The sequence below is a fragment of the Microtus oregoni genome, unplaced genomic scaffold (genome assembly GCF_018167655.1).
Source record: "Microtus oregoni isolate MIOR12 unplaced genomic scaffold, Mior012 000018F_ref0000195, whole genome shotgun sequence".
Taxonomy (NCBI): Eukaryota; Metazoa; Chordata; class Mammalia; order Rodentia; family Cricetidae; genus Microtus; species Microtus oregoni.
In genome coordinates this window covers 5,223,816-5,236,161 of record NW_024543077.1, presented here as the reverse complement: position 1 = coordinate 5,236,161, position 12,346 = coordinate 5,223,816, and the positions used below count along the sequence as shown (strand labels likewise).

The window sequence follows — 12,346 nt, the reverse complement described above, 5'->3', positions numbered from 1 at the left end:
TCATGGCTGAACACAGAGGTACCAAAGCCTTCGGGGAAAAGGTGTCAGCTTGCCAGGTGTGGTCTCCAGTGATGGGGTCCCCAAACTGTGGTCATTTCCAGTTAAAAAGTGACACACCCTGGTTTTATCTTGCTGTAATCATTACACGAAATGAAATTGTAACGAAATCTGGGAGCCCAGAAGTGGCTACCTGAGGCGTTGAACAGTTTTAGCAGCTTCTTGGATGGCCTGGCAAGTTCCCTCAACAAAAGTATCGTTTCTCTGCTCTTTAAACGGCTTTCCCCGAGGAAAAGCAGTTCTGTGCTGCTTGACTACAGCTAAAGGGACGTCTGCCTGGGGGCAGCACTCTACAACATACCAATTTATATTTACCCCTTTATGACTAATTATAAAATAAAAAAACCCCAATCTTATTTATTATAAATACATTTGAATCTATTATTTATCACAAATAGTCCGAGGTGATGTTGGCGGAAAGAAAAAAAAAGTTTTCAAATCAATAAAATGCCCTAAAGCAACTTTGTTCTTCAGAAATTCTAAGGTCACGATAATATTTAATTCATAGCTTTAAAAGAAGGCTCTCTTTTGTGTGTCATGAAGACACATCGCCTAGTAAGCAAAGGCAGTCAGGAGAGGTTCTTCGTGGGAAGGCTAATGGCCTCCTCATCTGATTTAGTGTGCCTTGTTAAGATTAGCTGTCTTTTAATCAGCTCACAGCTTGGCAGTTTCCAGAAGGATTTAGTCTCTGAGGGAAGCTTGTCACCCGAAGTCACACACTACACATATATGTATAGGTACTTGTACATATCTGGATCTCTAATTTCCTTTTCTATTTTAGGAACTTATCATCCATAAACCCTTAAGCACATACACATGAGTGTTCATGATAGTATTCCTTGTCTATCCTCAGGGGGTTTGCTTGATTAAGCTTGTAGATAATCTTTTTTGAAATGATTGATATAGTTACAACTAAAAGCGACTTTCATGAGGTCGCTATATGTTTTTAAAATTTGAGTCATAACAGGGAGAAGGTGTTTCACATGGTGCCTTTTAGTATGTGAGGGGAACAATTGCTGAGGAGCATCACCAAAGTTTTAGCAGCAGCTTGTAACCGGTCGTCTGGAACTCTCTGAGCATCTTGTATGCCTTCAAAACAAATCAAACTATCATTTAAATTAATTATATTTTTGACATTGGTGTGTGTGTGTGTGTGTGTGTGTATGAGAGAGAGAGAGAGAGAGAGAGAGAGAGAGAGAGAGAGAGAGAGGAGAGAGAGAGAGGGAGATGACATATGCTGGGTCAGAGGACAGCCTGTGGGAGGCCTTCCACTGTGTGTTCTGCGGGTGGAACTCTGGTGACCAAGCTTATCATGAATGTCCTTTATTTGGTGAGTCATCTTATCAGCCTATTAAGTAATTTTTCTCAGTGACATATTTTACTTGTATATTTTGAGGAAGACTTAATTTATTGGTTTATTTAACTTTGTTTCCTTTATACCTTATTAAATAATACAAATATAACTTTCTTTGAGCACCATTTTGGCAATATCATATTACTGTCACTAAGTTTGGGTGAAAAACAGCTAATTTTTAACATGTTGGATTGTTTGTGAATCATGTATTGTAATTCTCTTGGTTGATCACAATAGCAGGATGGTGTATGGCTGTTGATGATGCCGCACGCCTTGGTTGCAAGGCATAGAGTCTCAAACTGACCAAGGCACTTTCTCCTTGCTGGCTCACTTGTATAGGGTTGGGATAGCAATGATCTAGCCCCGTGCAAGACCCTGCGTGCAATACCATCCTACTACACGGATACAAGAGTGGAACGCTGTGTATGAGTGTAACCAATCTTGATTAGACTGGAGGCCTGACGCCTATGAAGGAATCTATGCCTGGTACTATAAACATGGTTAAGATCCACAGTTAGGGAATTCATAGGCCTGGGGTGTGTGTGGGGGGAGAATACTGTGGTTGTTTTGCCCAGTAGTCATGTTGTTAAACTGTATTCTAAATATTAATGTTTAAGGTTAAAGTATATATGACATATTACTTCCCATGTGTGCATGCTCCTGTGTTTGCACACATATACACGCACCTGTGCATGCACATGCCTATGTACAGCCTGGGTCAAACTGGAGGGTTGTTGTTCCTCAGGGGCCATCATCTTTGTTTTCACGAGACTGGGCCTTTCATTGAGATCTGGAGCTTGCTGCCTGGGTGACGGTGACTGGTCACCAAGCTCCAAGGATCCTGCTAACCCCAACCTTTCCCCAGCAGCACTGGGGTCACCAGTGCCTGGCACCATGCCTGGATCCTTAACAAGGGCATTGGGGATCAACCTCATATATGTTTGATCGACTGAGCCATCATCTCCCTAGCCCTGAAATTTCTCTGTCTTATATGTGATAAGGACTCAAGATAATAAAATATTCAGTTTGCTAATTTGTCCTTGAATTTGGCATGTATTTATATCTGGGAGAAATCTAGCAAAGTTCTTTCAATTATCATAATTTTTGTTATTCCCATCTCTGTTTTTTTCTTATGAATTTGTTCTGGTTTCACAAATGTCATATATTCCTTCGTCCCTCTGAGGTGGCAGGTTGCTTCCGAGACGGTCTATGTTTGCTCATTCTGTTATTTTGTTGACTCAACTCTTAGTTCTTTAGATCATGCTTTCACTTAAAGCTGACTTTTTAAAAATCACTTGGAGAGCCTAGATCAGCGTCTGTAACCTCCAACAGTTCTTCATGCCATAGCGACCCCCCAACCATAAAATTATTTTTGTTTCTACTTCATAACTGTAACTTTGCTACTGTTGTGAATCATAATGTAAATATCGGTGTTTTCCGGTGGTCTTAGGCGACCCTTGTGAAAGGCTCATTCCATCTCCAAAGGGGCCGTGATACCCAGCTGGGAACCACTGAACTAGATGATTTGTAAAAGCTGCTAATTGTACTTTAATCATCAGTGTAAAAATTCTACGTAAGGCACCATGAGCGAGGATGACCATGGTGCTGCCCTGTAGACATCGTGGGTGAGAATGACCATGGAGCTGCCCTGTAGACATCATGGGTGAGGATGACCATGGTGCTGCCCTGTAGACATCATGGGTGAGGATGACCATGGAGCTGCCCTGTAGACATCATGGGTGAGGGTGACCACGGAGCTGTCCTGTAGACATCGTGGGTGAGAATGACCATGGAGCTGCCCTGTAGACATCATGGGTGAGGATGACCATGGAGCTGCCCTGTAGACATCATGGGTGAGAATGACCATGAAGCTGCCCTGTAGACATCATGAGCGAGGATGACCATGGTGCTGCCCTGTAGACATCATGGGTGAGGGTGACCATGGAGCTGCCCTGTAGACATCATGGGTGAGGATGACCATGGAGCTGCCCTGTAGACATCATGGGTGAGGATGACCATGGAGCTGCCCTGTAGACATTGTGGGTGAGGGTGACCATGGAGCTGCCCTGTAGACATCATGGGTGAGGGTGACCATGGAGCTGCCCTGTAGACATCATGAGCGAGGATGACCATGGAGCTGCCCTGTAGACACCATGGGTGAGGGTGACCACGGAGCTGTCCTGTAGACATCATAAGTGAGGATGACCATGGAGCTGCCCTGTAGACATCATGGGTGAGGATGACCATGGAGTTGCCCTGTAGACAGGCACCATGGGTGAGGATGACCACAGACATTCACTCCACTGAAACTCCTTTCCAGTCATCCACACTCTTAGTTCCTTCATAGAAGTAGGAGCCTGCATTTGAAGTCCTTCAACAGTCCCTATGGAAGGGACTCAAGGCACCACCCTAAACCAGTCCCCATACCTGAAGCTAAGCTGAGATGCTATATATGTCATTCCCTGAGCATTTTGGACTATGGTTCCCTCATTCCCTTTTTTCTCAGATCCTAGGTTCATGCTCATCCTCACAGCCTTTTTTTCTCCAAGTCTCTCAAGTTTTCTGGCTTACCTAGCAAGATACCTCCTTGTTTTATCATTCACCAGAGCTTTTACCAAGCCCTCTTCTACTACAGAGAGCTGTAGCTAGGTGAGAGACTGTAGCTGTTAATTAAATGACGTGTCTGTAAGGTTAAGCCAAAGTTCAGAAAGTCACACATAAATTATCAGTGTATCTACTGAAGCAACAGATGTATCTTCTTTAGAAACAACAACAACAAACGCTAAAGCTTTAACATTCTACTAAGAAAACGTTCATCTGTGTTGGGTCAGCCCAGTGATGCGCAAGCACATGCCCACAGATATGAGATCAGACGCTTTGATTCTAACAGTAGGAAATTCTGGGTAACTGGGGAAATGGTTTCCTAAAACACTGTCACAATGACTTGCACTTTCTACCCTGGCCATTCATACAAAATAGTCTAGCCCACTACATATTATGGTAGCATATTCCTTTACTCTCTCTTAGTTCTCATGGAAGGAGAACAGGAGAAAGGCATGGGCGTGCATCTCTACTAAATATTTAATAGGGTTGTTTCCAAAGTCTCGGAAGACAACTCATTCAACTGGTCACCCTGGAGCACGGAGGACTTGCCATCCGCCTGTTAGTCCTACCGGGTGACCTTCTAACGGCAAACTGTGTCTCCGGTGGCGGTGGTGGATGGGAAGAAACTGGGCAGATGAGCGGCCGAACACAGTGTTTCTCTTTGTCACTCTCATCCTGTGTACAAGTGCTCTCCACGTCAATTTGACTTTGTGAAGTCTTTCCTGAAGCTCTGATAAAAACAGTTTTATCAACATTCTTCAATGGACCAATAAAACAACACCTGGCAGTTCATTCAACCAGACTTTTCACCCTCGCCATAGAAAAGCCTGGGTTCTCTTCTTGTACTCCTTGCCTACTTTATTACAGAATCCAACCTCATAAGTGGCCTTTTAGTTCTGTTTGTGATGATGATGATGATTTGGTTTTAGCCAAAAACTCTCTTACAATGTTGGTATTGGTATTTTATTAAAGTGAAATTCTTGACCTATAATAAGGACACACACACGGACACACACGGACACACACACACACAACCAACTTTGTCTCTGGTTTATTCCATGTTCTAGTGTAGGTTTGGTATCTTCTAATATCAAGTCAATTTCTGTTCTATTTATTCTGTTTATTTTTGTTGCTGTGATTAAGATATTCAGACCAAAAGCAACTTAGGGGAAAAAAGGGTTATATGGTTTACAAGTCTAGGTTACAGACCACCATTAAGGGGGAGTTAAAGCAGAAACTCATATCACACCTAAAAGCAGGAAAATAAATGCATTCAAGCCTACTTGTCTGCTCACTTAGCTTGCTTAGCTTTTCCACTGTTCTGGATGTTGGCCTAGGGAACGGCGCTAACCACGCTAGGCTAAGATTTTCTCTATCAATCAGCATTCAAGACAATACCCCCCAGACATGCCCACAGGCCAATCTGCTGTAGATAACCAGCTCCTTCTACAGTTAACACGGAAGGAAAGTCCAGGTGAGAACCGGAAAAACCTCCTGAGCATCTTTCCTATAAATACCCTTTGCTTCTCTGACTCTGGACTTTCTTCAATGGGAGCCTTTCATGTTAAGATGGGACCTTGCTCCATAGCTTAGGCTGGCTTTGAACTCAGGATCCTTCTTCCCCAGCCTCATGATCACTTTGAACTCAACGTCTCTCTCCCTCCCTCTGACCCCTCCACGTGTGCATGTGTGTGTGTGTGTGTGTGCGCACATGTGTGTCTGTGTGTGAGTGAACGGAGGTACAGATGTGCCATCCACACACACAGGTCCTGTCTTGTTTGAGACAGGGCCTCTGTTGATTCCCCTCCTTACATGCCAGGTAGGCTTCCAGGGCTTCCCCCATTCTCCCCACAGAAGCCCTGGGTTGCACAAGCTCTCTCTATGTTGGTGGCATTTGTGGGGTTCTGGGGATCTGAACTTGGGTCCTCACACTTCCACGATGAACATTTTATCTACTGAGCTATATCCCCTTACATACTGGAGCTGCGGAAAGTGTCACTCCTAGTAATGGGTCTAAGGCACGACAGACCCAGAAAAAGGCAGATCAGACAAAATATCGAGAAAACACAAACCACCAGACATCCTTAGACCTTCTGGTCTCTCATCCTTGAACTTCAGTTCCAAGTACCATTTCATGTATCCCTCAAAGACAAATTATATCTTATAAATACCCGTTTATGGATCAAAACTATATTTCAATGACAATCAAGTAGTAGTATCTATAAATCTCAGTCCCCAGGAGGAGAACTGAAAGTCTCAATATAAGTATGATGGAAAGACTTCAAATTCTAATATTGAAAAATATTTTTTTCAAATGAAAGCTAATTAATATGAGATATATGTGAGGAATTTTTGTTTTGTTTTGTTTCAGACAGAGTTTCCTTGTAGTTTTGGAACCTCTCCTGGAACTAGCTCTTGTAGACCAAGGGGGCATCAAACTCACAGAGATCCACCCACCTCTGCCTCCAGAGTGCTGGGATTAAAGGCGTGCACCACCGCCCGACATAAGGTATTTTTTAATCACAATTTTTTAGGCATGCATAAAAAAATACCTTTTTATTTAATAAAGGCTCTTTGGACAGTCCCCCTTTGGCTTGTCTGTGATAAAAATCATCAGTGTTATTTAAGCAAGCTTTTGCTGTCCAGCGAGATGTATTTAAAATGTGTCTGCTGGAGCAGAGGTAGGTGGTATACACAGCATGGCAGATAACAATTACTCACCCTGTGGGCTGGCTCTCAAATTCTTCTGACCACTGCTCCTGAACATCCTCTGTCGAGAGATCTACATCCCGGGTGGTGGCAAAATTGAACTCACTGCCTTCATTACCATGGAAATAAATGGAGTTCCCATCTGATTGACAGCTATGCTGTAGACAAAGAAAGAGAGCATGGGGCGGCTGCTGAATTGGTTCTGTATCGTTTTACCCCTGTATAACCAGAGTTTTGGGAAAGTCATTACATCAGCCCCTCCGTGATGCACTCGCAAATAGAAAGGGCTTGTTACCTCCCTTTGGTCTTGCTTAATTCAATTTACAATTTCATGCTAACTTATTAAGTCATCACACAAAAGGAGTCAAGAGGGCATCTGAGCTTTGCCATTTCAGACTTTAGTTATGAGACAAGAATATTTTAATTGGAATCACATCCCATCTTTACCGCAGCCCTTGTTGTGAGAATTAAGTCTGATAATGACTTGTCATGCATTTTCAATTCTGTGGTTATAGGCTAAATCACAGTGACCTTTTCAATATTCCACAGAGTTCTGGCTTGCCATTCAAGTCCTTCACGATTTGTCTGTAAATGGAGTACGGGTAGAATATCCAGCTAATCAAAACGCGGGGGGGCTGAAAAGGTCAGTCATCCCTGAGATGTCACATGCTCTTAGCCATATTTTCAGGAAGTTTCTGACCAGAACTGAGAGGGGATGGCGTTTCTGGCGAGCGGCTTGGAAATCATGAATTCTGTTACTCTCTGACAGGACACTCGTAAGAGAAAAAAGAATTTCTTGTGACTTATTCTTAGAGTATGCTTCTCAGTTTGATGCGAACGGTCAAAGACAAGATGAAACTCAAAAGCTAAGCGAACTGAATGCTTCCTCCTCAAAGTTATAAGCTTTCGTTATGGAATTTTGGTAATAAATTATAAAGGGAAATGCTAACATATTTAACTTTCATTTAAGCTTTAATACTCTTCTGAAAATGAGGTAGAGATGAAGAAAAACAACTGGACAAAAATGCCCAATATGCCACTGACTCTATCGGGCAGGGACATTTCACCAGGTCTCAACACGGTGCTGGGACTGTGGGCACTCAAAACATGTCATACAGCTCGATACGGGAAAGAAGGGATGCCCTGGCTATGATCTTTTTACTTTAAAATTATTTTATTTGTGTATGCGTGTGATATGTGTGCATGTGTGTGTGATTTATGAGGATGTGTGTGCATGTGTTGTGTGTGATATATGTGTACATGTGTGCATACGTGTGATGCATGTGTATGTATATATGTGGGTATGTGGTGTATGTGTATGTATGCATATGTGTGTGATGTATGTGCATATGTATGTGCATGTTATGTATGTGTATGTGGGTGTATGTTATGTGTGCATGCGATGTATGTGTCTGTGTGCATGTGTTGTGTGTGATATATGTGCATGAGTATATGTGTGTGCATGTAATCTATGTGTATGAGTATATGTGTGTGCGTGTGATGTATGCGTATGTATGTATATTCACATAAATCACTAGAGATGAGATTTTTGATAGAATAATTGCTGTCACATTTGAGGAATTTGGTTCATTTCTCAACACAAACAACAACAACAAAAATAACCTTACTTTAGTTGAGAAATATTAAGTATCAGATATAGGGCCCAACGGCAGGCAGCATGTTAGTGTATGGCACTGTGTAAGAGCCGGTCAGGATCATCTCCGGGAGCACCCAGACAAGGAGACTTTACAGACAAGCAGGTCTTAGGTAGAGATCTATGTTGGTGACAAATGTACACAAGACCAAGCTGTATCACCATTTCACGCTACCAGCATCCTTCTGGATGGTATTCTAAACATGTACCCTTGGACCCACAGACAGTAGCTCTCACCCCATCAGAGAAGCTGCTCTTGGCAGCAGAGAGCATCCCAGGAAACCACAGCTGATCAAGATGCAGAGAACCAGCAATCCTGCGATGCCCAGCCCCAGCTGGTCCATCGACAATGCTGCTCCTGCACCTGAGGCGTAGGGAGAATCTTAGATGAACGGTTGGAAAGACTGTCAGAGCCTGAACAGGATGGCATTGTGAGAATGTGTCTCCTACAAGACACAGGGGAGCTACACCCGTGAGGTCTCAACAACACGGCTGTGCAACCAAGAACTGAACAAGGACGGAACCCAAAGTCAAGTTGTTAGAAAGGGAAAAATCACACAGGAGCCCAAGCCTAGACAACGAACTCCCAGCAACTGAGTAATGCTGAAAGAGGGGGAAATTCGTCTTTCCTAGGGAAGAGGCCTCCATGTGTTTATCCAACATCAAGTAGTCGGCCCTAAAATCATTTACATATAAACAATATAACAATATTATAAGGACTGAGTCTATTGTATTTATGTATTTAGGTGTGTGTGTGTGTGTATAAAACAATTAGAGAAAAAAGACCATGAATTTTGGGGTAAGTTAGAGGGTATTATATGGGAAAGGTTGGAAGGAGAAAAAGGGAAAATATTGCAATTATATTTTAATTTTAAAAAAATTAAAAAAAATCAAAAACCAAAACCAACCAATCAAAAGAACACAAGATATTATTTATGTTGTCTTAGTATGAGAATCCTAATTAGACTGGAGTTTGGCTGCCAAGGTCACAGACAGCTGCCCCAGGAGCCCCAACACTATGGTTTTGTCGGTGGTCTTCTAGAATTTAACAGGGTATAGCTGGTGAAACCATCAGGGCTGTAATAGATTTGCTACTGAGTTGGAATAGTAAACAGTCTCCAGAAGTTCAAGAGAGCAGCGGCACGTGATCCGTAGGGACTCATTTCACAGCCTAAGACATGCACGTCTTCCGGGCCCGCCACCACGTTAGCCAATACTTTGATGTGGCGAGCACCGGCTGCTTGGGACTTCTCACACGCAATGAATACAGATTACTCGTGGATGGCAAGCTGAACTCATTGATGCAATCCTTAGAACAGACATATCAACCAAAAGGTAGGATTTAGTTTATTTCACAGTAAACAGAAACTGTCAAGGGGAGATAAATTTTAAAGATTTCTCCACCCTGCCCACCTGAAAGAGAACCGAGGGTTAACAAGAACAGCCAAGGTTATTTCCCTAAAACCACCCACTGAGTCCTGGGTGTGGTCACGGTCAGAACCCTGATCAGTTGCAGCCTGTGGGTATCTGCAGCTACTACTACACAGACCCAGACACCAGCAGGAATGGCACTTCCCAAGGAAACGGCACACGAAAGAGCCGCTCAAGGGAAAAGAAAATAATTTACATTACAGTTTGAATGAGGCATTTGTACAATGAAAGAATAGCTCACCTAATAGCCTTTGTCATTTCTGGCTAGATATACACTTAATTACTTAAATGTTGATTTCATAAACCTTTATTAATATTTTAAAACTATGTAATTTGTTTCTGCCCTTTTAAACATTATTAATATACTTGATGCAATTTGAAGCTTACATGAGAAACAGATTTTATATAAAACATAAAATCCTTATAAAATTTGGTAGCTTATTGCTAACTACTTTCACGGAATAAACCGGAGTTACAGAAACAGGAAAGCTTACTCCAAAGGCTTTCTCAGGAGCAGAACGTATCATTTACGACTGTGTAACTATTGAAAGGTAGTGTGTAGTCACACTTTATTGCCGGGAACACACTCTTGCCACTCTGTGAAATACAAGTAATATTCACCACGGCAAGTGTGAAAAATAACAAGAACAAATTAATATTCATGTACATGTTTATTAACAAATATTCATATTAGTGGGCCATAAAAACCAATCTGTCTTCAAGAAGTTTCTGTGAGAGGCAGAAGGTTGTCATTGTTTGTACAGTTTTAAAATCTCTTTAGAGCTCTTCTAACCAATTCACAGTGGGCAGCCAGCACTTAACACCAGAGCTCCGTTCACGCAGACATGGGAGAGATCCGTGTGCCGGCATCTAGGCTTAGCCTTGGAAACGTTCCGTCAGGTTTAAATAGCAAACTCGATTCCTGGAGTCTCCTCTCAAGCGAGCCCAGTGTCCTCGTGGTTTAGGAGATGAATTACTGAGCACCTGAGACAACAGATCTATTGCGTCCCTTTCTCTCTAAGATGGTGGTCATTTACAGGCCTTGGATACTAGGCTAGTGTTGCCTTCTCATCCAAGGATCTTGAAATTGATCACGGGGAGAGTTTGAGTGCCTGGGGCTCAACGTTTTGAAATCATCTGGGTTCCCTAGAAACTCTCCAGATTAACAACGGAAGTCTTGATGCCATCACTGGCAGGCGACAGTCCCTGGACTTCCAGTGGGCTTCTCAACTCTGTGCAGGAGAATTCAGGGGCCGCTTGTTTAGGGCCTGTGTGAACTTCTCCCTCCAATGAATGAAGCACTTACATGAATCAAGGAAAGCATACATATCATACCATACCGGGAAAACACACCACTGGGAACAAACAGTCCAAATGATGACAAACAGTGAACACTCAGTACCGCATCTACGCTCAGGGCTTCTGGAGGTCGGGAGGAGAAGGCCCAACAAAGTACGGTTCTTATACTTGATGGTCAAGGGCTGACACAAGTCGTTTTGCCCCCTAGGCCTCAGCGTCTCAGGGTGAAGAAGTGAGTGACTAAGATCTCCTCTCTTGGTTGTGAGAAACTCAAGAGATCAGAGCAGCTCTTTTTAAATTTCTAAGTGCCAATGATATCTATTTCCGAATAGACACTTTTAAAAGATACGTGCTATTATATTTTACAGTCTTAGTAACAGAAAGAGTATTTAAATATCTTGGTAGTAGTTGATAGAGAAACAGAAGAATATTTAAATATATTTTTGTTTCTCATTATAATAACTATTATAATTCCCCAGATCTACTTAAAACCTTTAGAAAATTATACAAAAATAGGCCCCATGATACAATGTAGTTTTTAAAAAAGTACTGCACATGTCGACACATTATTACAGCAGATAAAAACCATCAACTAGAACTTAAAAAGCTGGGGGCTGGGGAGATGGCTCATAGGTTAAGAGCACTGGCTGCTAGTCCAGAGGTCCTGAGTTCAATTCCCAGCAACCACATGGTGGCTCACAACCATCTGTAATGAGATCTGGTGCCCTCCTCTGGCGTGCAGGCACACATGGAGGAGGCAGAATGTTGTATAAATAATAAATAAATAAATCTTTTAAAAAAGGAATTTAAAAAGCCTCCATATTTTGGAAGATTATGAGATATTCTTCTAACAGATGAAAACTCAAGGAAGTGGGATGACAGACACCATTTCTCTTAACAGATGAACTTGCACTGAATGACATCAAAATCCAGTGTGCTAACAATCCAAGAGAAACGTGTACCGGAACTGTGAAGTCTCAGGAAACCACACTCCCTTCTAACATCCAGCTCAGCTCAAACTCATTTCACTTGCATGCATTAACAATTACAAACTAAACAACTTCAGCAAAAAAAAAAAAAGGTCAGGTAGTTGAGCTGATGTTTAATAACTAATAATAAATTAGCCCATTTATTTGGGATAATAAGGCAAAAGTTCAATGGCTAGTTCTATTTTTCTGTTTTTGGACCTTCCTATGTACCATCAATTATTACATTAATGCCTATTTCATTATTTTAGC

General features: G+C 42.2%; 1 protein-coding gene across 1 annotated transcript in view; it reads right to left on the bottom strand.

Moving 5' to 3' along the window:
• Positions 1-12,346, bottom strand: part of Reln (reelin) — a 445,074-nt gene that overhangs the window by 167,075 nt on the left and 265,653 nt on the right. The window contains exon 11 of the mRNA XM_041668128.1: positions 6,737-6,882. Coding sequence (XP_041524062.1) covers positions 6,737-6,882 — 146 coding nt within the window. The remainder of the gene's footprint in view (positions 1-6,736; positions 6,883-12,346) is intronic.